This window comes from Cyprinus carpio, chromosome A15, assembly GCF_018340385.1.
Source record: "Cyprinus carpio isolate SPL01 chromosome A15, ASM1834038v1, whole genome shotgun sequence".
Taxonomy (NCBI): domain Eukaryota; kingdom Metazoa; phylum Chordata; class Actinopteri; order Cypriniformes; family Cyprinidae; genus Cyprinus; species Cyprinus carpio.
The window spans coordinates 2,325,888-2,351,698 of record NC_056586.1 but is presented as its reverse complement, the minus strand read 5'-3'; the positions used below and the strand labels follow the sequence as shown (position 1 = coordinate 2,351,698).

The 25,811-nt window shown below is 33.9% G+C and overlaps 2 protein-coding genes across 3 annotated transcripts in view; both read right to left on the bottom strand.

The window, feature by feature from the left end:
* Window positions 1-159, bottom strand: part of LOC109112509 (natural cytotoxicity triggering receptor 1-like) — a 33,467-nt gene extending 33,308 nt beyond the window's left edge. Inside the window, exon 1 of one of the 2 annotated variants that reach the window (XM_042770787.1) lies at window positions 57-159. The gene's annotated coding sequence lies outside the window, so the exon portion shown is untranslated. The remainder of the gene's footprint in view (window positions 1-56) is intronic. The other variant, XM_042770788.1, reaches the window with a different exon arrangement.
* The window catches only part of LOC109100436 (immunoglobulin superfamily member 1-like), a gene marked incomplete at its 5' end in the record, with an annotated part of 56,255 nt that extends 39,862 nt beyond the window's left edge, over window positions 1-16,393 (bottom strand). Inside the window, 11 exons of the mRNA XM_042770717.1 lie at window positions 7,332-7,418; window positions 7,559-7,627; window positions 7,845-7,946; window positions 8,082-8,195; window positions 8,271-8,519; window positions 8,698-8,982; window positions 9,060-9,200; window positions 9,314-9,445; window positions 12,275-12,547; window positions 12,630-12,890; window positions 16,156-16,393. Of these exons, the coding sequence (XP_042626651.1) occupies window positions 7,332-7,418; window positions 7,559-7,627; window positions 7,845-7,946; window positions 8,082-8,195; window positions 8,271-8,519; window positions 8,698-8,982; window positions 9,060-9,200; window positions 9,314-9,445; window positions 12,275-12,547; window positions 12,630-12,890; window positions 16,156-16,393 (1,951 nt within the window). The remainder of the gene's footprint in view (window positions 1-7,331; window positions 7,419-7,558; window positions 7,628-7,844; window positions 7,947-8,081; window positions 8,196-8,270; window positions 8,520-8,697; window positions 8,983-9,059; window positions 9,201-9,313; window positions 9,446-12,274; window positions 12,548-12,629; window positions 12,891-16,155) is intronic.
* Window positions 16,394-25,811: the final 9,418 nt, after the last annotated feature.

The following is a 25,811-nucleotide window of genomic DNA, read 5'->3' as shown; positions in this document are numbered from 1 at the left end:
GAAACAATACTTTGACAGATCTTTATAATATGGTATTATCTGTATTTATAACTTACCTAATTTTATGGAAGTAAAGAAGCAGAAACTAGTGATCAGCTGCTGCTCTCACACTGGTTAATGTCACCGAGCTCAAACAGAACAAACCGAAAATGAACTCATTTCCATCTGTTTGTATTCTATTGGGGGGGGGGGACTGTTACTGCTCTCAACAGTCTGTTCGGTACTTTTAAAGATCATAGGTCTTTTATTTTTATTTACAGTTTACACATGTGAGATAAGCTCTGAACAACAACACAGCAATGTCAAATACAAAAGTGCAATACAACATGACAATAGTCCATCTGCAGCATGCTGTCTTTCTTGGTTCAGGACCTAAAATCTAGTAAAGGATCCATTAACCTTCTATCCACTGGTGGTGGATGAGTAGATACCACTCTTCTATGTAAAGCACTTTGAGTGCCCAGAAAAGTGCTATATAAATGTAAGGAATTATAAATTATTAAAGATGTTAATGACTTTTAACATATTAAGAGCCATGAAAACACCAGACTCATAAGAGCCATTTGTTCTGTTCATATATTTCATTAGTGTAACAAATCTGTTAGTTGCTAAACTACTCTTTTTACTCTGGTTAAGTGTAACACTTCAAGTAACACATGTACTCAAAGATCAACAGTTGACTGGAATTATTAACTATTGCACACATAATTAGCTCAAACAGACACATTCATGCACCACACTAATTATCATCAGTAGACAGTCACACAGTAGGGTCACGGCAGTAACTGACAATTTAAAGAAAATTACTTTCAGACTCATTTTAAAGAACTATATATTTTTTTGGATTGAATTAAATTTTATAAATAAATTACAGATAATGTTGACTTGGTGTGGTTTGACTTCAAACATGAGGTGCACAAAGTATTTCTCTGAGATTATAAATCCTTTAATGAATAAATATAATGTTTGTGAATAAATTGTAAGAAAAGACATTAATCATTGGACATCACATGTACCCTAAATTGCAGAGACTGAATGTGAAAGAGGAAGTACTGTATAGAAAAATAAAACCGTGTGAAGAGAAGCTCACATCAGTGGGTTTCAGATCTGGTTTTATTCTTACTTCATGCAGAATAACGTAAGAATCATAATTTGGAAAAGCATGCTTGCAAAGCATCCGTATTACTATTGATCATACATGTGGTTCATGTGTTTTTTTTTTTTTTTTTTTTTTTTTTTCTCTAACCATTACAGTTTTTCCTTAATTGCAATATAAAAAGCATTACATTAGGCACAACTATTAACACTATTCTTGTGTTTCACAACTCTGCACATATTCAGCTCTTAACACCATCACAATGTCACCACAACCAGCAGTTCATTTGCTGCTGTGAAAAAAAAAAAACAAAAAAAAAAAAAACCTACATGTTCAGGAATCGATTAAAACTTGATAGTATTATTTTTATCTGGATACTAATCGTAATAATGCCTGTAGACTACAGTATAATGCTGCAAAGTCCAAAATAGACATTTAGAGAACAAATCATATTCAGTAAAGTGAATTGTTCTTGGTCCTGGTTCTTCTGCTTTTACTATGACTATTGTTTTGTTTTTTTTAAACAAAACATCAGCAGTAGAAATGGGCACTGTATTTATTAAAAAGAAATGTATATAAAAGCATGAAATATTGCAGCAGGAGACGTACACTAAAAAATAAGGAATATACATGCTCACAAATGACAGTGTGTTTTTCATGTGGTTATAAATGTAATAGCAAAAACCCAAATTGTTAAACAGGTAAACATCCTTGTTTCTTGTTAAAGTCATAGATGAATCAGAACTGATCCACTCTTAGCTGTTCCAAACTGCAGCCTACGCTTTACAATCGATTCCTGATAAATATATGCTTTATCTGTGTTCTTCAAGCCATCTCGGGTATTTTCATAATATAAAGTAAAATTATAATGCATCGCTAATCGTAGCCTTTATTAAAGTATAGAATATATTTTCTTCCTCATTCTGTGATAAGGTCAGAAAATGAAGTTATATCAAACTCTGTAAAACCTGACAAGTAACAACTTAAACCGTTTGAGGAAACTGATTGCCTTAAACCATTTAAGTTTTAAAAACTAATAGTTGTGAGTACTCTGAACTTAATTCAGTTGAGTTCACTGAAAGAAGATATACATTGCAGTTAAATAATTAAGTGATTAATTGCGTGATAATTGAGCATTAGTGATGAACAGCTGCTGTTAACAAACAGAATTACTGAAGAAAAGAGAAACACAAGAACTACAACTGACTTCAAACACAGCAGCTCGTGTTGAATGCAGGGTTGCCAAGTCTGCTTTTTTTTCACTGTAAAAAAATTGTGCTGTAAAATAACGGTAATCTACTGGCAGCTGTGGTTGCCAGCATTGTACTGTTAATTTACAGTTCTCTACAGTTAATTTACAGCTCTTCATTTTTACAGTATGTTACCGTTATTATACCATGTGGTAACTCGTTTCATTTGGGAAACCGATTGCTTCAAACCATTCGAGTTAAAAACAACAAAAACAAAAACTATTGTTTAGATGGTGTTAGTGCAGTGAACTTATTTCATTTGAGTCCACTAAAAAGAAATACTTCTTAAGATAAAATTACAAACATTTAAAGTGTAATAATAAAGCAAACAAAACATGACTTTTACTCAAATCTTTGTAGATTGTCAGTAATTAACAATAATAAAAATGTATGTACTAAAATGCTTAATAAAGAAATGGTCACTGAATCAGCGACTATACAGTTATTGGCTTTAAATAAAGCAGCAGAACATCAGTGTAGATTAGGTTGTGTATTGTCTGTTAATGATGTTCTGGATCCTCTGTCGCCCCCTGCTGTGCACAGTGGAAGCCTGCAGCTGTTTAATGTCTTGTAACTGCTTTTGAGTTTTAAATGAGAGTAGATAAAATTGAAATAATAATAATAATCAAACTTTTTTATGTTTAATGTTCATTTGTAAGTGAATGTGTCCTCAAAATATATTTCCTGTTCTTATCCAGCAGCCAACAGAAGTTAAAATATAAAGACATTGTGAAATCAACACCCTATCAATGTTATTTTAATATCATTGAGATACTGTCATAGCTTTTTATTAATATTTTTATGCAATTAATATCAGTTTTCATTTTAAGTTTATAATTGTAGTAATTTTTTGGGGGTGTGGGGGTTACTAATTTTGTGTAGTACTTATATATATATAATTTATTATTATTATTTTCAGTTAACTTTTATTTCAAGTAATCATTTTAATTTCATTAGTTATCTATAATAACCCTGCACACTATACACCTAAATATTGACAAACATTATTTATTTTCGCTAAATTTAAATTTCACATTTCTGCATTGCTGTCAGTTAGCACAAGCAAACAAATAAAATAATAATAATAATAATAATAATAATAATAATAATAATAATAATGTGCAGAAGAATGCATTTATACTGATTTATTGCACTTGTAACTAAATACTTTACACTGATGTGCAGAAGTAGGTTTTTAAAATGTTATAATTTATCATGTTTATGAACTATTCATGTGCACCTGCAGGACGATATCCAGGTTATCATCAATCAGCAGCTGAGGAGCCAGCAGCAGACAGAACAGCCTCAGAAGAGATCAGCGGGTCGGCTTTCTTTCCTGCGTAAGTCCTCCACTCTATCAGAGATCAGCCCCGAGCAGAACCAGACGCCCTGGAGAGACTGGCTCAAACACAGCAAATAAACCTGCTGAGAACGTATCAGACACTCACGGATGATGATCCACATACAATGCCAAAGACAACTGACCGTGTTAGAAAAGAAGAGGAAAAAAACATTCTCTTAGAAAGAAAAAAAAAAATGTAGATTAATATCACAAAAACATATTCACATTTCTCCCCAAATTAAAAGAAGAAGAAGAAATATTATTTCATATAAATGCAAAATATGATTTCTTGTTTCTTTCTGTCGTCTTTGGAGGGAAATGAATCTCACAAAACCTTTTTCAAAAACACAGTTGTATATTCTGACTATTTATACTTCATGTAAATAATGAAAGAATGAATACAGTGGCATCATGCTGGTCATGATCTTGTTGATTGTAATGGCATTTAACATAATAATATTGTTATGTAAAAACATTACACAGAACAAAACATTTACCTGAACTGCACATAAAGGAATGTCTCAGTAGAGTGAAATACACCGGATGATGCTTGAGTTCAAATCTGACATTGTTCAGTTCACTAATGCATTCATATGAAGGATCTGTAGTGCTCAGATTCAGACATCGTCATGATTTACAGAATAATTCACTGATTCAGATGTTCATGGCTGAAACATATTAAGTATCTTCTTTGTTATAACTAATGCAGTTTTGTTTTGAATGTAATTTATATCTTTGTCAATTCAACATTTGTACAATACAATTTTTTATGCATATCACTGTCTTTATGATATTTATTAAAGAAATGCATTTGAACTTCAGGCTTTAGTAAAAGTCCAAAAGAAAATCAGTTGTGTGAAGCATTATCACACTTTTACACATTGTTCTGTTCATCTGAGCAGCTCTGTCAGAACATGTGAGGTACACACTGATACCAGATCAGCCGAGTTATTGCATCAAACACACTGGCAGCGTATTCCTGACCTTCTGCTCAAGCAGCAGCCAGTTTCTTCTTAAGGAAGCAAAATGAGGAGAGCTGTGCTGTTTCTTTAAAGTTTCTTTAAATTTGGATTCATCACATGGTTTTATAGAATCATCAAAAAAAAAAATCATATAAAAAAAAAATGTAGTTTATCACATCCAAAAAAAAATTTTGTTTACACAATTATCACATCCAAAATAAAAGTTTGTGTTTACATAATATATGTGTGGTATACTGTGTTGTTTTTACATATATATAAATACACACACATGCATGTATATATTTAAGAAGAATATGTTATGTTTATATATAAAATATATTTATATATAATATAAAATATAAGAATATAAATATATAAATGTATATACATGTAAATATTTTCTAAATATATAATTTATGTGTGTGTATTTATATATACATAATAAATATACCCTGTACACATACATATATTATGTAAACAAAACTTTTATTTTGGATGTGATTAATCGTGATTAATCATTTGACAGCCCTCGCTCATGAATATATATATATATATATATATATATATTATATATATATATATATATATATACTTTCCAAGAAATCTTCCAAGTTTTATGTTATCTTGCCAAGTTTCCATGTACTTCTGATGCTTGGGGTGCTAACATTAATTTAGAAAATAACAGCCATTTATATCTATCATCTTCATATGAAGGCTGTAACACTAATATTGTCCTCCAGAGGGAGCCACAGGATAACAAAACCTTTTAGATCTCATCATTTAAAATTCTTCAGGCTGTAATCACAGGCCTACTTCATGATAACATGACAATAAACAGGTTTAAAGAAGTGAGACAATAACTGAGTAGATTATTATTATTTCTATATTTATTGAGTTTTTAAAACCAAACAGTGAATATTTAACAAGGCTTACATACAAAAATAAAAAAAAAAAAAAAATAATTTGATGAAGAGGATACAAGTTTAACATATGTTTTCCAGTTTTGTCGAAATGCTGTTTGTTTAAAAACCAAGTCGTTTCAATGACGACCAACTCTTCACACTCACACTGATAGCAGAAAACCACTACATCTGGCTGTAATGAAAACCATACATTTAAAATCAATAATACCCTGAGAATATTCAGGATGTTTGTTATTGTTTATCTTAACAAAGAATATTTAAGTAAAAGTACAAAAATAACAGTTTATAGCCATTCAAAACTTTGGGGTCAGTATTTATTTATTTATTTTTTTTAGTCTCTCCTGCTCACCGAGGCTGTATTTATTTTACCAAACACACTAAAATATAACTACAATTTTAAATAATGGTTTTCTATTTGAATATATTTTATAAATGTAATTAAAGCTGAATTTTCAGTCTTCAGTGTCACATGATCCTTCAGAAATTATTTTAATATGCTGAATATCATTCTAATATTTCTAAATAATAAACATGTTTTGTTATTGTCATTCTGGAAAACAGTCGTGCTGCTTCATATTTCTGTGGAAACCCTGATACTTTTATTTATTTATTAAATTTTTTTCAGGATCCTTCGGCAGTGTTTATTTGAAACATTACAAGTGTCATGTTTCATCAATTTAATGCTTCCTTCCTGAACAAAAGTATTAGTTTCTCTCAAAATAATAATAATAATAATAATAATAATAATAATAATAATAATAATAATAATAAAAAAAATTAATCTTACTGACACCAAACTTTTGAAAGGCATTGAAGACAAACAAGCAATCTAAAACACTCAAACTAATCTTTTTTTTCTGAAAACATAAATAGAATAAGACAAACAAGCAAGCTATAACTTTTTGATTAATGTATTTCCATGGCTTTACAAGGTTTTTTTATTTTTAATTGCTGGATAAGGCTTTTTTTTTTTTTTTTTTTTTTTTTCTTTCTTTTTTAAGAGACTGCAAACTCAAAGAGCTATGTTTTTCTATCCAATAAAATATTTAGCAGTTTCAAAATAAAGATGTATAAATACATTTTCACTATATACATTTACATTTAAAGACAACATTTTCAGACCTGATAATCAAAATTTTAAAATTCCTTAATATTTCCAGGAAAATGAAACTTGTTCACTTACTCAACAGTCAGAAAAGAATATTCTGTTGTCTCAGTTCTACTAATAATCTACTGCCTCTGTTAATAATAATCAAACAGAAAACACACTGCATTACTAAAGCATAATCAAGGTTTTTTTCTTTTTTTTTTTCAATGTATAATCAAAGATTAGTATGCAAACTTTCTGAAGCACATGGCAGTTTGCATCACTAATATTAAATGCTGATACATCTATTTCCATCAAGTGCTCAATATCACAAAGATTATTGATCATTGATGATCCTGGTTCATTTCCACTCCTTCTCAACAGAAACCCATCAGCATCCTGGGATTGAACGTTTCTCTTCTGGACATTATTTTTTAACCTGAGCATAAGTCACTTCACAAGATCCAGCACCTAAAAATACATACAAATTAATTCAAAATGCATGTTTTTCATTTTTATATAAAGTATTTTATTTTATTTTATTTTATTTTCATATCAGATCAATTTCACCGTTCACTGCCACAAACTGACATTTAGGAAAATGATGTGGTGATTTTTGCTACTGTTATGATCATAAAATCATAATAGCAGAGACTTTTATTTCAGTTTACCTTTGTTTTCTTTCTTTTTCTTCTGTTTCTTTGTAGATTTCAGTTCAATCTCAGCATAGGTGAGTTCAGAAAGTGCACTTACACCGTCTACAATGAGGAAAAAACACTGGGTTTAACTTGATTTGCTCTGCAAATATCACAGTGATAAAAATATGGATTTAATTTCTAATTTCTTAAGAAATAAACTACTGTGCTTGTCATTATGACATAATTAAAATGTTATTTACCTGTGCTTATGTCATTATCAACAGTTTCATAAATAGCTGCATCAGTAGAGTCATAAATATGAACAGTTCCTGTAATAAATTAATTACATTAATTGCATTTCATTAATTTCCAATCTCTCTCTCTCTCTCTCTCACACACACACACACATATATATACTTTAGAAAAAATGAAATATTATTTAATTGTCAGATCCATTCTGTTAGTTAAAAGTTACCCGTAAGTGTCTTCTATCTCAGCTTGTAAAGATGTAGGGTATTGATTTATGGGTAAAGGGTAAAGACTGACCAGACAGCAGTGTCTTGTCTCCCGCTTCACTCTGGTTCTGCTCTGATGTCTGACTCTTGTTCTGCTGTTGACTGACACTAGAGGGAGACTGAGATCTTCCACCTACACAAACATAAAATGTCTATAGTTTCTAAAAAGCATCAGGAAAACAAATCTTAGGCTGTTGTGGGATAGAAGCTCACAAGCATTAGAAACAGAGCTAGCATTTGCAAATGTGTTATGGAAAATTAATCTAACCTTTGTTTCTGCAGCGCCACAGCAGCACCAAGAAGACAATGATCAAAAAAGTGACAGTCAGTCCTGCAGTCACTCCAGTTATCATGGGTTTATAAGACCTTGAGTCTGTGGAAGCTGAGATATATTTTTACATTTAGATTATTGCTGTAAAGTCTACAGAAATATTTCAATAGTGTTTATAGCTCTAACTCTTATCTCTGACTGAGATCCAGCTCTTGGGTGACTCTCCTCTCGTTGGGTGTTTGCAGTAGTAGAAACCCTCATGTGACTTTGAGACAGTGGTGATGGTCGTCTCTGTAGTTTGATTCTGGATGAGTGATCCATCTTTATAGAAATCAGCGCTGAGGTTTGCTGGGGTTGTATGTCGATATAAACAGCGCAGAATCAGATGATCTCCTTCAGTCACAGGATGAACAGGACTCTCCAGAATCACACCAGCTACAGAAACAGAGCAAACATGCACTGATCGCATAAATAGATTAATTATTTAAATAAGTACATTTTTGGTACCACTTCCTCATTGAGTGTTTTTTGTCCACTGATGATTAATCAACCAGCTTCCTGCATTGATTGTAAACTGCCAGTGAAATGATTAAATACAGGAACACAGACTCACAGTGTACAGTGATATTAACAGGATGATGTTTCTCTCCAGATTCAGACTCACACCAGTACACTCCAGTGTCTGATGTGCTGGTGGAGCTGAATGTACATGTAGAGGATCTGGTTTGTGATCCTCGACGTAATGATGAACAATCTTCCAGCTGTCCACTGTCTGTGTATCTTCTCACTCTCCATCCAGTAGAGTTACTCTGGTCCTCACAGCTCAAAGAGAGAGAGGCAGATGTGAAGTGTTGAGTTCTGCTGGGACTGACGATCAGAGAGACTGGAGGACAAACACCTGAGAAGACAATTACTGCTTCAGAGTTTCAGATTTGAGTATAGAAATTCTCTTTATTGAGTTGTGTTTGAACTCACCAGAGACCCATAGCAGCTGTGTGTTGCTGTGCTGTGTTTTATAGACTGGTTTCTCTCTCTCTGCTCTGCACGCATAAACTCCTGTGTGCTTCAGAGCAGCAGAACTGACAGTGTAGTTTCCTCCTGCTCCTCTGCTGCTGTCTGACAGCAGATCATAATGATCTGTAAACCAGAGAATGTATATTAAATGGTATTCTGGGCTTGAATAAAATCAGCTAATCAGATGTTACCACATGAAGCACATTATAACGTACCTGGTGAGACAGTTAAAGTGAACCAGCTGAATGTCCAGCCTGTAGAGAAGCTGTGAACCTCACAGATCAGAGTCACTGGATCTCCTTCTGTCAACCAGTTCTGTGGAGAAACACTTAAAACTGCTCTGGGAGCTGAAATAGAGAAATCACTCATTAATAACATGTTAAACGTGTGTTTGTGTGTATGAAGAGATGATGAAGCTCACCTGATACTCTCAGTGTAACTGCATCACTCATTTGTGACCAGCGTGATCCTTCTGTCTCTGATCCTCTACAGGTGTATTTACCTGCGTCAGACTCAGTAACAGACCTGAGTGTGTGTTCCTGTTGATCACTGAAAACACTGGTTCCCTCTTTATACCAGCTGTAGCTCCAGCTAGTGACTCCTTCACTATATATGTCACATCTGAGAGTGACTGGGTCTCCTCTGAACACATGTTGAGCAGGTTTAATGGTTACTGTGGGCTTTGGTCTTTCTGTACAATGACAACAATTCACAATGAAAATAATGTAATAATTTAACAATCAAAAACAATCAGTCTGGTTTGGTGATCATATGAGACAACCAAATTAAAAAAAATGAAAAGAAGAAACAAAAACAGTTGACAAAATATTTTGTCTGATGATCAAGACTGCAGAAACTGAAATTATCTTTTAGGATATTATGAAATTATGATCAGGAAATGAATTATTTTTTAAGCCAAAGGATTCAAAGGAGTAAAGCACAAAAAAGGCAACATGAGTTTGGTGCTTGGCCCCCAAAAATCTGGTCACTTTTTAACCACTTAAGAAACACTTAAAACTGCTCTGGGAGCTGAAATAGAGAAATCAGTCATTAATAAAATGCAAAATGTGTGTTTGTGTGTATTAATACATTAAAAACATAAAACTACACCACCAATTTAACACCATCACTATTTTTCTACCAACCCAAACCTTCTGTCTCTGATCCTCTACAGGTGTATTTACCTGCGTCAGACTCAGTAACAGACCTGAGTGTGTGTTCCTGTCGATAACTGAAAACACTGAATGAACCGTCTTTATACCAGCTGTAGCTCCAGCTAGTGACTCCTTCACTATATATGTCACATCTGAGAGTGACTGTGTCTCCTCTGAACACATGTTGAGCAGGTTTAATGGTTACTGTGGGTTTTGGTCTTTCTGTACAATGACAACAATTCACAATGAAATAATGTAATAATTTGAAAATCAAAAACAATCAATCAGGTTTGACGATCATACGAGAAAATTTTGTTAAAAAAAATGAAAAGAAGAAACAAAAACAGTTGACAAAATATTTTGTCTGATGATCAAGACTGCAGAAACTGAAATTATCTTTCAGGATATTATGAAATTATAATCAGGATATGAATTCTTTTTTTAGCCAAAGGATTCAAAGGAGTAAAGCACAAAAAAAAAAAAGGCAACATGAGTTTGGTGCTTGGCCCCCAAAAATCTCATCACTTTTTTAACCACTTAAGAAACACTTAAAACTGCTCTGGGAGCTGAAATAGAGAAATCATGTCATTAATAACATGTTAAAACGTGGTGTTTGTGTGTATGAAGAGATGATGAAGCTCACCTGATACTCTCAGTGTAACTGCATCACTCATTTGTGACCAGCGTGATCCTTCTGTCTCTGATCCTCTACAGGTGTATTTAACTGCGTCAGACTCAGTAACAGACCTGAGTGTGTGTCCCTGTCGATAACTGAAAACACTGGTTGAACCTTCTTTATACCAGCTGTAGCTCCAGCTAGTGACTCCTTCACTATATATGTCACATCTGAGAGTGACTGGGTCTCCTCTGAACACATGTTGAGCAGGTTTAATGGTTACTGTGGGCTTTGGTCTTTCTGTACAATGACAACAATTCACAATGAAAATAATGTAATAATTTAACAATCAAAAACAATCAGTCTGGTTTGGTGATCATATGAGACAATTTTGTTAAAAAAAATGAAAAAAAGAAACAAAAACAGTTGACAAAATATTTTGTCTGATGATCAAGACTGCAGAAACTGAAATTATCTTTCAGGATATTATGAAATTATGATCAGGATATGAATTCTTTTTTTAGCCAAAGGATTCAAAGGAGTAAAGCACAAGAAAGGCAACATCAGTTTGGTGCTTGGCCCCCCAAAATCTGATCACTTTTTAACCACTTAAGAAACACTTAAAACTGCTCTGGGAGCTGAAATAGAGAAATCACTCATTAATAACATGTTAAATGTGTGTTTGTGTGTATGAAGAGATGATGAAGCTCACCTGATACTGTCAGTGTAACTGCATCACTCTTTTGTGACCAGCGTGATCCTTCTGTCTCTGATCCTCTACAGGTGTATTTACCTGCGTCAGACTCAGTAACAGAACTGAGTGTGTGTTCCTGTTGATCACTGAAAGCACTGATTGAACCGTCTTTATACCAGCTGTATCTCCAGCTAGTGACTCCTTCACTATATATGTCACATCTGAGAGTGACTGTCTCTCCTCTGAACACATGTTGAGCAGGTTTAATAGTTACTGTGGGGTTTTGGTCTTTCTGTACAATGACAACAATTCACAATGAAATAATGTAATAATTTGAAAATCAAAAACAATCAATCAGGTTTGACGATCATATGAGAAAATTTTGTAAAAAAAAAATGAAAAGAAGAAAAAAACAGTTGACAAAATATTTTGTCTGATGATCAAGACTGCAGAAACTGAAATTATCTTTCAGGATATTATGAAATTATGATCAGGATACGAATTTGTTTTTTTGGCCAAAGGATTCAAAGGAGTAAAGCACAAAAAAAAAAAAGGCAACATGAGTTTGGTGCTTGGCCCCCCAAAATCTCATCACTTTTTAACCACTTAAGAAACACTTAAAACTGCTCTGGGAGCTGAAATAGAGAAATCAGTCATTAATAACATGTTAAATGTGTGTTTGGTGTGTGTATGAAGAGATGATGAAGCTCACCTGATACTCTCAGTGTAACTGCATCACTCTTTTGTGACCAGCGTGATCCTTCTGTCTCTGATCCTCTACAGGTGTATTTACCTGCGTCAGACTCAGTAACAGACCTGAGTGTGTGTTCCTGTTGATCACTGAAAACACTGGTTGAATCTTCTTTATACCAGCTGTAGCTCCAGCTAGTGACTCCTTCACTATATATGTCACATCTGAGAGTGACTGGGTCTCCTCTGAACACATGTTGAGCAGGTTTAATGGTTACTGTGGGTTTTGGTCTTTCTGTGAAATGACAACAATTCACAATGAAATAATGTAATAATTTAATACATACAAATAATAAAATGTGTACTATGATACTTGCTGTATATTGTCACTACTACTGGTTCACTGTAAATGGTGTAATATCCTCTTCTTCGTCCTCTGCACCTGTACTCTCCTCCATCAGAGACTTTCACACGATTGATTGTTTTAGTTGCAGCTTCAATAGATTCAGTGTTTGAGTCTTTACTCCAGAGAAACTCCCATCCATTCTGTGACTGAATCAGCGCACATCTCAGAGTAACTGAGTCTCCAGTGAACACTGAACTCTGTGGCTCAACAGTCAGAGTTGGTTTAGCAAGATCTGTCAATATAAAGTTAGTGTGATCATGAGTTATGAAGGGTTTTCTGCAGAAGATCACTGGTAAATCATTAGTGCATATTGATTTCTAGGATCATTTTAAGTATATTTCTGACCCTTACCAAAAAGTAGTATACTTCAAGTTTATTTTATTAAGTATACTTAAGTATAGTTCAAGTATATTTAGACTTTTGTAAGTATAAGTCAAGTATACTTAAATGTCATTTTAAGTATATTTCTGAGGAGTACATGAAGCCCATTTCTGAGAAGTACATAAAAAGTAAACTAAAAGCATACTTTCCTATTTATTAAAGCATCAGTGTCTTGAACTTCATGTGAGCCATAACCAGCAGCCAGTGCAGGGAGACAAGCAGCAATTACAGGGAACAAGTTTGATGATCATTCCTTCAGTGTATCACAAAAAAACCAAACAAAACAAACTAACAAAAACCATCAAAGAAAACAGTCTGACTAAACATATAGGTTATTAGCCCAGAGTTTGACCTTCTGTGCCACACCACCTACATCTATAGCAGCAGTCAAAGAAACATGTTACCAAAGTTTTGCTTATGTGGTGGTCACAAAAATATAAAATATATTAGTAAACTCAATCGATCGGTGTTTGATTGTTTTTCCGAGAGAATGTCTTTCTCAAATGTATTTTACACTGTTTATTACATTGATGATTGATGTTCCCTGCTCAATCGATCGGTGTTTGATTGTTTTTCCCTTTGGGAGTGTTCGCCTGTTTGGGGAGGGGGCGCGCGCGCTGCTCAAACAATACACAGACTCTGATGATTGAAGCAGCAGCGGCTCCGTGTCCTGTGCATTATTTATACTTTTATCTCCCCTCATCAGGTATGGTATACATTAATGTTATAAGAATATGTTCTTGACATGTCAGAGAGTTATGACGAATGTAAATGAGAGTTTAAGGTGTTTAATGAGTTCGCTTCAAGTTACGTCTGTGTGTCGCGTGTGTGACGCGATATTAGAGTGAATCACTGATCTATATATGACTGGATCGCTCATCGCATTCTAAAATGCCATCCACCAGTGTGATTTGTTTCAGTTAAATAATGTGATTATTACAATTGTAAGTTTTGCTGATATATGAACACATTGTCAGGGTTCATTTAAATGTAAAACACAGGAAGAGTGGAAAATGTCACGTGTATATTATATGTTAGTAATTAGTATTTTATAGTGTTTAATTTGTGAACACAGTAGTCAATGAAAGACTGTATATGTGTACTACTTTTTTTCTATATTGTGACTTCTCTTGAAGTGATGCTCTGTCATTTATTGACATATAAATGTATTTGAACTGTTTTAAATGGTTAAAAAACAATACACAGACTCTGATGATTGAAGCAGCAGCGGCTCCGTGTCCTGTGCATTATTTATACTTTTATCTCCCCTCATCAGGCGGTGAGGGTACTACATTTACAGCAGTTTACAATAAAACTCAAAATGGCAAAGAGGTCAACAATAGGGCTTGGGCACCGCGTTGCATTCTGGGATGTGGAGGCCATGTTGATGGCTTTGTGAATGTAAACATACAGCAAGTCGAACGAGAAGAAACAGAGTTGGGAGAAAGAAAAAATATGTTAAAATCGCGAAAAGGTTGTGGGATTTACAGGGATACGCTAAGTAGGGATACCAGGGATCGGTATGTGGACAAAATCGGCACTATTAACGGTTTGGATCAATATGAAAATCCCAACAAAGAGTGGAGCACCGACGACGAGTTTGCTGCCGCACTTTCGCATTACAGATATCTTCGGCTACCTTGTTTGTTTTGTGAGCGCCTACACTTCAGAACAGTTCCGAAGCTACAAGTAATTGGAGTCTCATGTGCAGTTCACAAATGGATGGGTTAGGGAGCTGCAGATCATAAAGCCGGCGAACAGTATACAGTAATCCGGACAAAGGTAAACTGAACTCCGCCTAGTTGCTAGTTTACTAACCGTTAGTGCTAACAACCATTCACATGTACTTTTAAATAACTTACGTGTTTCAAAAGTTTAGTTAGTAGCTGTCAACCCTCCCGTTTTTTTTTCCGGAGTTCTCATGTATTTGAGCTCTTTTCCCCGCTGTCTTCCCGTTGTAGTATTTTCCTGTAAAATACTCCCGTTAGCCCTTCCATCGGACCTGTCAGTCTCTGTGCTGTTGTCCTGTTGCTACACAGTTGCCCTTCCAGCAAAACAGATAATTTTTAAACCATCGTTTTGCTTAACGTTACTTGAAAGCAACCTTAGCGTGATATTGGCCTTTTTAAGATAACAGCGTGGTTGTTGTGAGAGCATGATTTCACACCAATGTAAGCAAAGTCACGTTAGACATAGCTTCACAATCTCGCTTAGTTAATGCAGCAGTTTTTGTAGTACGAATTTTTGCTGTCAGCAGAGGGATAGCAACAGAAAGATGAATGTAGAAATTTTCCCCGTATTTTGGATGAGTAACCCAGGAAATTTCCCTTATTTTCAGTGTTTACTTAAGCTATATAAATTATATTCAGATATTACACCTCACTTGGTCTCCGTGGTCGCGCCTCCAAGCAGGAAAGCAGTGGAAAGTTAATCCATTTTTTTTCAAAGGGCGATTATGTGTTGCGATATTACACCCCACAATACAGCAACGGTTTACCATGGTTGAAATAGATTTTTAAATAATCAAATTAAGACACACGGCTGAGAGGGAGTATGTCTAAACACTGCGCAGTAGTCCGAGTAGCAGTAAAGAAGGCCATCAACATGGCGGCCACGCCAAGTAATGACGTCACAACGCCCAAGTCCTATAGAAAAACTGGTATTAGTTCTGAAAGCTTATTTAAACAGAAGTGTTGCAGAGATACATCATGACTACTTTGTTAGAGTGTCATTTGGTAAAGTTGAACAATCAAAAAATATTTAGTGAAACCTGGTTTGATGATCATATGAGACAATTTTGTTTAAAAAAATAATGAAAAGAAGAAACAAAAACAGTCGACAAAATATTTTGTCTGATGATCAAAACTGAAATTATCTTTCAGGATATTATGAAATTATGATCAAGATATTAATTATTTTTTTTAGCCAAAGGATTCAAAGGAGTAAAGCACAAAAAAGGCAACATGAGTTTGGTGCTTGGCCCCCAAAAAATCTGATCACTTTTTAACCACTTAAGAAACACTTAAAACTGCTCTGGGATCTGAAATAGAGAAATCAGTCATTAATAACATGTTAAATGTGTGTTTGTGTGTGTATGAAGAGATGATGAAGCTCACCTGATACTCTCAGTGTAACTGCATCACTCTTTTGTGACCAGCGTGATCCTTCTGTCTCTGATCCTCTACAGGTGTATTCACCTGCGTCAGACTCAGTAACAGACCTGAGTGTGTGTTCATGTTGATAACTGAAAACACTGATTGAACCCTCTTTATACCAGCTGTAGCTCCAGCTAGTGACTCCTTCACTATATATGTCACATCTGAGAGTACTCTCTCTCCTCTGAACACATGTTGAGCAGGTTTAATGGTTACTGTGGGTTTTGGTCTTTCTGTACAATGACAACAATTCACAATGAAATTAACACATAAAATAATAATAGAAATAATCAAATGAGCTGTTTTTACTGGATAAACACAGTTAATTGAAAACAGATTTGACTGAAATGTTGTCTTTAGCTGTTATGTTCACTTATATAATGTCTTATGAATCATTTGGGGAAATATATCCGCTGTGTTTTGGCACTGCTATTGGTTCACTGTAATTTCTTCCTGTAGTCACAACACACAAATAACTTGTTAAAGAGGTGTATTTAAAATCATTATAAAAACAATGTTTTCACAGCTAGTTTGTAACAGTGTAGAATCACTCAACTGAATATGTGATGAAATTCACTCACCTTCAGTGTGTGCAGAGTGGATGCTTGAAATCAGCACTAAAACACAGAGAAAACCTCACTAGAATGTGAACATGGAGCTGATATTGTGTATTTTACATTAGCCACATAAAGGTAGACTATATTCTTCCTTTGCTGCTAAGACACCATCATTTTACTCTCAAATGTTTCTCAGCCTCACAATATAGTTTTGTGTCAATATCTAAATAAAATATGCTGTTTTATGTCATATGCCATTTAAGAAACATTATTATAAAATTTTATTTTCACTTTATATTTATGTTTAAATATTATATGTTTTGTTTTATTTAATCAGTTAATTATTAAATAAAATGTGTAATTTGTAACCATTATAAAGGGTGTGGTAATGAATTGGACAGCAATACGCCGTTAGTAATGGAGTGGGTCAGACACAGTTTTTTAATACTTTATATGTGTTGTTTTGTGGAAAGTCCTTTTTTGTTGAATGAATGAATTTAATTTTGTATAATTTGTATCTTCATTTAAATTGTTGTTTTGTTGATTTATTGAATAAAATAAATAAGAACAGGAAAAGGAACGCATCGTGGAATGAAGTTCGTGACCAAATGCAAACCCACTCCATGCTTCTGCAGCCTGGAGAAAAGGCCAGAACATCAATATTTAGCTTAAGTTATTATTATTATTATTATTATTATTACTATTACTTTCATCATCATAGCAGACAGACAGTTTGATCACAAGCAGAGTAAAAAGAGAACTGTGTACTAGTGAACATCTAGTTAAAGCATGTGTGCAAAACAAACCAACAGAACTGACTCAACAAACACTATTAAAAAGTGTGCATTTCTCTTTCACTCACTGTACACTTACTCCCTCAAGCTCATTTTTACTTATATATCATGGAAGGACAGGATTTGAAAGTCTGAGAGCAGCTTGAAAAGAATCCAGGAACACTAAATCACTTGATCCTGTTCACAATATAAAAACAATTAAAATCCACTGAAATCCATCAAGAGAAAGCAGTACTCACGGAGCACAAGATGAAGTTGACTGAGATCCATACTGACCGAATAATGACCTTCCTGATACCTACAGTCAACATAATGACTCATTAAACACATACAAATACACCTCATGTGTTAGAGAAAAAAAAATAAAAATAAGAATGTTAATAATCTTGTAATATTTTCAGAGTATCACACTAACATGCAAGTTTTTGACAGAAATGTTGTCATGATTCAGTATCAAACTGAACAGCATCAATCTGCCTTTATGAGAAGTAATATTATTGTATGAACAAGGAAATGAAACAATACTTTGACAGATCTTTATAATATGGTATTATCTGTATTCATAACTTACCTAATTTTATGGAAGTAAAGAAGCAGAAACTAGTGATCAGCTGCTGCTCTCACACTGGTTAATGTCACCGAGCTCAAACAGAACAAACCAAACCACAAAAATTAGCACATGTCCATCTGTTTCTATTCTGTCACACCTCTGACACTGATGGTGTTAAGTTTGGCTCTGATATATTTGTACCTCTGAACACAGAATCATATTCATACACCAAGACAAGGGATTTAATGATTCTTATGTCCATTCCAACAACAAAGACTCAGTAATGGATATACAAAAGTGCCATACAACATGACAATAGTCCATGTGCAGCATGCTGTCTTTCTTGGTTCAGTTCCTAAAATCTAGAAAAGGATCCATTAACCTTCTATCTAAAGATGTTTAATGACTTTTCACATATTTAGAGCCCCGAAAACACCCGACTCATAAGAGCCATTTGTTCTGTTCTTATATTTCATTAGTGTAACAAATCTGTTAGTTGCTAAACTACTCTTTTTACTGTTAAGTGTAACACTTCAAGTAACACATGTACTCAAAGATCAACAGTTGACTGGAATTATTAACCACTGCACACATAATTAACTCATGCACCACACTAATCATCAGTGCACAGTCACACAGTAGGGTCACGGCAGTACCTGACAATTTAAAGAAAAAAATACTTTCAGACTCATTTTATATTACATTTTAAATAATATTTTTTTGGAATGAATTAAATTGTATAAATAAATTCGAGATAGATATTGTTGAGTTGATGTGACTTGACTTCAAACATGGGGTGCACAAAGTATTTGTCTGGGATTATAATATCATTTAATGGACAAATATAATTTTTGTGACGAAAATTGTAAGAAAAGACATTAATCAATGGACATGACATGTACCCTAAATTATAGAGACTGAATGTGAAAGAGGAAGTACTATACAGAAAGATAAAACAGTGTGAAGAGAAGCTGACATCAGTGGGTTTCAGATCTGGTTTTATTCTTGCTTCATGCAAAATAACATAAGAATCATAATCAGTGTTGCTTTCAAAGCATCAGTATTACTATTGATCATACATGCGGTTCATGTTTATATATATATATAAATCTCTAACTTTATTACAGTTTTTCTCAATTGCAATATAAAAAGCATTACATTAGGCACAACTATTAACACTATTCTTGTGTTTCACAACTCTACACATATTCAGCTCTTAACACCATCACACGGTCACCACACCCAGCAGTTCTCACAGCGTGAACACTAGTGTTCATCATTTGTACACGCCTGTCAGAACCACAGGATGTGTAAAAAAAATCATGTGCGAATACATTTGCTGCTGTGAAAAAAAAAAAAAACATGTTCAGGAATTGATTCAAACTTGATAGTATTCTTCGGTAGCACTTTATTTTACAGTACGTGTACTCCACTGTTACGTACATGGCAAATATCTTATACCTACAGGCAAATGAGTGGAAACACAAGGTACTTACCTGAAGTGTATGTACATGGTAACAAATAAGAAACACGGCTGTACTTAACAGTCGTACATGTGTGGTAATTAGTTTGTACTGTAAAAAGTGATACTCTATATTTACTCAGTGTCCGTACATAGTAACTAACAGGATACTTTACTGTACTTACTAATGTATATACATGGTAAATATGTAGTGCTTAGGGACAAGTGGATACAAACAGGCACATCCTTACAGTATCCGTATATGGTAGCTAACAAGACACATAACTGTACATACTAATGATATGTACATGTAAATGTGTAGCACCTACAGAAAAATGTGGTATTATGTGGTAAAAAACGGTAAATAAATATGATTATATCTCCACTGTACTTGCAAATTTGAACTGGCTCCCTGTTTGTTTTAGAATTAAATATATTTTAATTTTTGTATATAAATCATTAAACAACCAGCCACCTTTGTATTATAACCCCCCTAGAGATTTGTGCTAAGAACACTATAAACATCTGGTAGTGCCTTATTCAGCATCAGAAAGGTGATAGGGCTTTTGCAGTAGTTGGGCTGAGACTGTGGAACGAGTCGCCGCTACATATATCAGATGCTAAATCTCTGTCAATGTTTAAGAAACTCCTGAAAGCTCACTTGGGGGTGGCAGCTTATGTAAGTTAAATTATATAGGAGATTATTTGTGATTGTTAGATTGGTCAATATGTGTGTGATGCGAACATTTTCCTTGACATTTCATTTTGGGACACATGAGTTCCTGGACATGATGCATGATGGGATACACTTAGTCTCAAATACTGTTCTGAAGTGTGGGTTTAGAGCATTAAGGGCACTGAACTTTTGCATTTTTAAGACCTGGGACCGTCTTGTGCACGCACTTCCTGTTGTGTGCATGTGCTCTCAAGTGGCCAAAACCACAAGTGTGGTACACTGGGAATGCTACTGTAAGGAACACTTATCTCCAGCCTCAAACTGAAACCTTGTGTGTTGAAGTGAAAGATTTTGCTGATAGCTTTGAGTTGGGATTATTCTTAGAGGGATACTTCACCCAAAAATGACTCTCATGTCATTCCACACCTCCAAGTCCTTTGTTCATCTTCAGAACAAAAATGAAGATATTTTTGATTAAATCCGAGAGCATTTCCGCCCCCCACTGAGAGCAGCGGAACTACCACATTCAAGATCCAGAACGGAAGGAAAAACATGATTAAAGTGAGATTAAACCACTGGAGTCACCTGGAGTACTGCAGTGATGTTTTTCCTACCGTTCTGGTCCTTGGTTTGGTTTGGTTTTTTATTTATATGGCACTACTAAAAGAACCCCAAGAGTGAACCCCACAGTGCTTTACATAAAAGCAAACAACCAAAACACCATCACACACATACTGACCAATCTAAAAATCACAAATAATCTCCTATATAATTTAACTCACATAAGATGTCACCCCCAAGTGAGCTTTCAGGAGTTTCTTAAACATTGACAGAGATTTAGCATCTGATATGTAGCAGCAACTCATTCCACAATCTCAGCCCAACTACTGCAAAAGACCAATCACCTTTCTGATGCCGAATAAGGCACTACCAGATGTTTATAGTGTTCTTAGCACAAAGCTCTAGGTGGGTTATAAGGTATCAAGAGGTTTGTGAGGTACAAAGGTGCCTGGTTGTTTAATGATTTATATACAAAAATGTATGTACCGGGGAGTACACGTACTGTAAAATAAAGTGCTACCGAAGAATACTATCAATATTTGCCATGTATGTACCGGGGAGTACACGTACTGTAAAATAAAGTGCTACCGAAGAATACTATCAAGTTTGAATCAATTCCTGAACATGTTTTTTTTTGTTTTGTTTTTTTTCACAGCAGCAAATGTATTCACACATGATTTTTTTACACATCCTGTGGTTCTGACAGGCGTGTACAAATGATGAACACTAGTGTTCACACTGTGAGAACTGCTGGGTGTGGTGACATTGTGATGGTGTTAAGAGCTGAATATGTGTTATATATATATATAAAAAAAAAAACATCAAAAAAAAATGCTTTTAATATTGCAATTGAGAAAAACTGTCATAAAGTTAGAGATTTATATATATATATAAAAAAAAAAACATGAACCGCATGTATGATCAGTAATAATCCTGATGCTTTGCAAGCAACACTGATTATGATTCTTATGTTATTCTGCATGAAGCAAGAATAAAACCAGATCTGAAACCCACTAATGTGAGCTTCTCTTCACACTGTTTTATCTTTCTATATAGTACTTCCTCTTTCACATTCAGTCTCTACAATTTAGGGTACATGTGATGTCCATTGATTAATGTCTTTTCTTACAATTTTCGTCACAAAAATTATATTTATACATTAAATTATATAATAATCCCAGACAAATACATTGTGCACCTCATGTTTGAAGTCGAGTCACACCAAGTCAACAATATCTATCAAATTAAAATGTTCTTTAATATGAGTTTGAAAGTAATTTTCTTTAAATTGTCAGTTACTGCCGTGACCCTACTGTGTGACTGTCCACTGATGATAATTAGTGTGGTGCATGCATGTGTCTGTTTGAGCTAATTATGTGTGCAATAGTTAATAATTCCAGTCAACTGTTGACCCTTGAGTACATGTGTTACTTGAAGTGTTACACTTAACAGTAAAAAGATTAGTTTAGCAACTAACAGATTTGTTACACTAATGAAATATATGAACAGAACAAATGGCTCTTATGAGTCGGGTGTTTTCGGGGCTCTAAATATGTTAAAACTCATTCAACATCTTTAGATAGAAGGTTAATGGATCCTTTACTAGATTTTAGGTACTGAACCAAGAAAGACAGCATGCTGCACATGGACTATTGTCATGTTGTATGGCACTTTTGTATATCCATTACTGAGTCTTTGTTGTTGGAACGGACATAAGAATCATTAAATCCCTTGTCATGGTGTATGAATATGATTCTGTGTTCAGAGGTACAAATATATCAGAGCCAAACTCAACACCATCAGTGTCAGAGGTGTGACAGAATAGAAACAGATGGACATGAGCTAATTTTTGTGGTTTGGTTTGTTCTGTTTGAGCTCGGTGACATTAACCAGTGTGAGAGCAGCAGCTGATCACTAGTTTCTGCTTCTTTACTTCCAAAAAATTAGGTAAGTTATAAATACAGATAATATTATAAAGATCTGTCAAAGTATTGTTTCATTTTCCTTGTTCATACAATAATATTACTTCTCATAATGGCAGATTGATGCTGTTCAGTTTGATACTGAATCATGACAACATTTCTGTCAAAAACTTGCATGTTAGTCAGTGTGATATTATCTGAAAATATCACAAGATTATTAACATTCTTATTATTATTATTATTTTTTCTCTAACACATGAGGTGTATTTGTATGTGTTTAATGAGTCATTATGTTGACTGTAGGTATCAGGAAGTCTCGAGTCTTTATCCGTCTGTCATTATTCGGTCAGTATGGAGCTCAGTCAACTTCATCTTGTGCTCCGTAAGTACTGCTTTCTCTTGATGTATTTCAGTGGATTTTAATTGCTCTTATATTGTGAACAGGATCAAGTGATTTAGTGTTCCTGGATTCTTTTCAAGCTGCTCTCAGACTTTCAAATCCTTTCCTTCCATGAAATATAAGTAAAATTGAGCTTGAGGGAGTAAGTGTCCAGTTCTGGATGTGAAAGAGAAATGCACTCCGTTGTGTTTTGGTCAGTCTGTTTTTTTGTGCTTTGTAATAATGTTTGTTGAATCAGTTCTGTTGGTTTGTTTTGCACACATGTTATAGATGTTCACTAGTACAAAGTTCTCTTTTTACTCTGCTTGTGATCAAACTGTCTCTCTGCTATGATGATGAAAGTAATAATAATAATAATAATAATAATAATAACTAAATATTGTCATATGTTTTGGCCTTTTCTCCAGGCTGCAGAAGCATGGAGTGGGTTTGCATTTGGTTTGCATTTTCTTAAATGGCATATGACATAAAACAGCATATTTTATTTAGATATTGACACAAAACTATATTGTGAGGCTGAGAAACATTTGAGAGTAAAATGATGGTGTCTTAGCAGCAAAGGAAGAATATAGTCTACCTTTATGTGGCTAATGTAAAATACACAATATCAGCTCCATGTTCACATTCTAGTGAGTTTTTCTTTGTTTTAGTGCTGATTTCAAGCTGTAATTGTTGTTTGCAGCTTTATTTCTTACATTTTTTTAGAAATCAATATGCACTAATGATTTACCAGTAGGGGTGTGACGAGACACTTATCCCACGAGACGAGACGAGACATGAGACTGGGTTCACGAGAACGAGACGAGACTAGATTTTTTTTTTTAAACTTTTTTAAAGAAATCCTCAATGATGAAATATATAGTGAAAACTTGTCTTTTATTCAACTGAAAAACACAAAATGCCCCAAAATTTAGGTGCATTTTGAAATCAAATTGTACTTTATGAAATTAAACATCTATTTTAATAAACTTTATGCAGGTATAAACAACATGTAAACACTGTAAAAGGTTTTTCCACAAACTCAACTGACAGGCAAGTAATTGCACAAAATGATATAGTGTACATAAAAATAAATAATAAATAACACAAATAATATCCCTTTAAAGTAGCAGTCAGTCAAGTTTATTATTTAGTAAACTGATTTACAGTTTAATGTAAAAAATTAGTTTTTTTTTCCATTTAATTTCTCAACTCCTTTTTAATAGTATATACATTTTCAAATCAATTTATTAAAAGTTTAACAAAAATTACATGTTTAGGGCCCTATGAAATGTTTCATTTTTTCACACAATATTATTTATATTTTTTATTGTTACCAAATTCTGTGTTTTAGCATGTCTAACTATTTCAATGCATAAAACAACTTAATTTATTCGTTTTATTTTTTCTTAAGGTAGCCTTATGATTTTTTTTCCCCTCAGAAATTCTGTGTTGTGTATTTATATTTTTATGGTTATCAAATGAAGGCATTATACATTAATTTCATTATTTATCATTTAATTATTGAAATTTAAGCAAACTTTATTTTTTGCAAACAAAGGATTAACAAAAAGAAATCCTTACTAATAAAATTAAAACATGGAAGAAATGTTGTGTGATTATTCCTTTAAAATAATGTTTGTTTCATTTTAGTAGTAGTAGTATTAGGCTGTTATTTCAAACTGGACACTTATATTCACCGGTTACCTCACAATACTTTAACACCTCTCTGTATGACAAATGACTCTAGTTCCCTTTCATAGGTCACTTCGATGCTGCGGTGACGTCACCGTATGGGAACACCTTTCGGTGTGACGAATGTCTGAAGCCCTATACCATCCCGCCAATTTTATTGGCAAAATAGCGCTTGGCACCACCTTACGTATACATACGAAAACTATATCTATAAAACACAAACAAATCTCTTCCTACAAATGTCAGTTTTGTTTATACTTTGAAAAGAGATCATTTCCTTGAACTTGAACAGGAGAAAAACCTGAAAGCAAAATCAATTAAACACTGTTGAGCTTGCACCCAAAAAAGCTCACTGTCTTTCTCTCTGTTCCTAAAGTTCATTTATACTTTACCTTACATTCTTGGGCATAACTGGTTTCAGGTGGGTAACATGGGCACCTGGACCAAATATAGGAAATATGTCAGAGTTAGAGTAGCTTTATTATAATTCCAGCCCTATAAAGTTAGTATACAGTAAAACAAGACAACTATTCTCCAGGACCAAGGTGCTACATAGACAAAACACTAAATTTTAATTATAAAAACCCAACAAGTAACTTAACTCAAAACATATACACTGTAAAACCCAACAAGTAACTTAACTCAAACCGTTTGAGTAAACAGATATACTTAAAAACCTGACAAGTTAGGTTTACTCAAACCGTTTGAGGAAACCGATTACCTTAAAACCATTTAAGTTTTAAAACTAACAGTTGTGAGTACTCTGAACTTAATTCAGTTGAGTTCACTGAAAGAAGATATACATTGCAATTAAATAATTAAGTGATTAATTGAGTGATAATTGAGCATTAGTGATGAACACCTGCTGTTAATGTTTCAGAAACACATGGTTACAACAACCAGAGAAAAAATGAACTAAGACAGAAGTCAAGGGTCAAGTTAGTTAATAAAGCAAACACTGATCTCTAACATGGTTACTTCAAATGAAACAATAAGTCAACATCTAAACCTTAGTTAATTC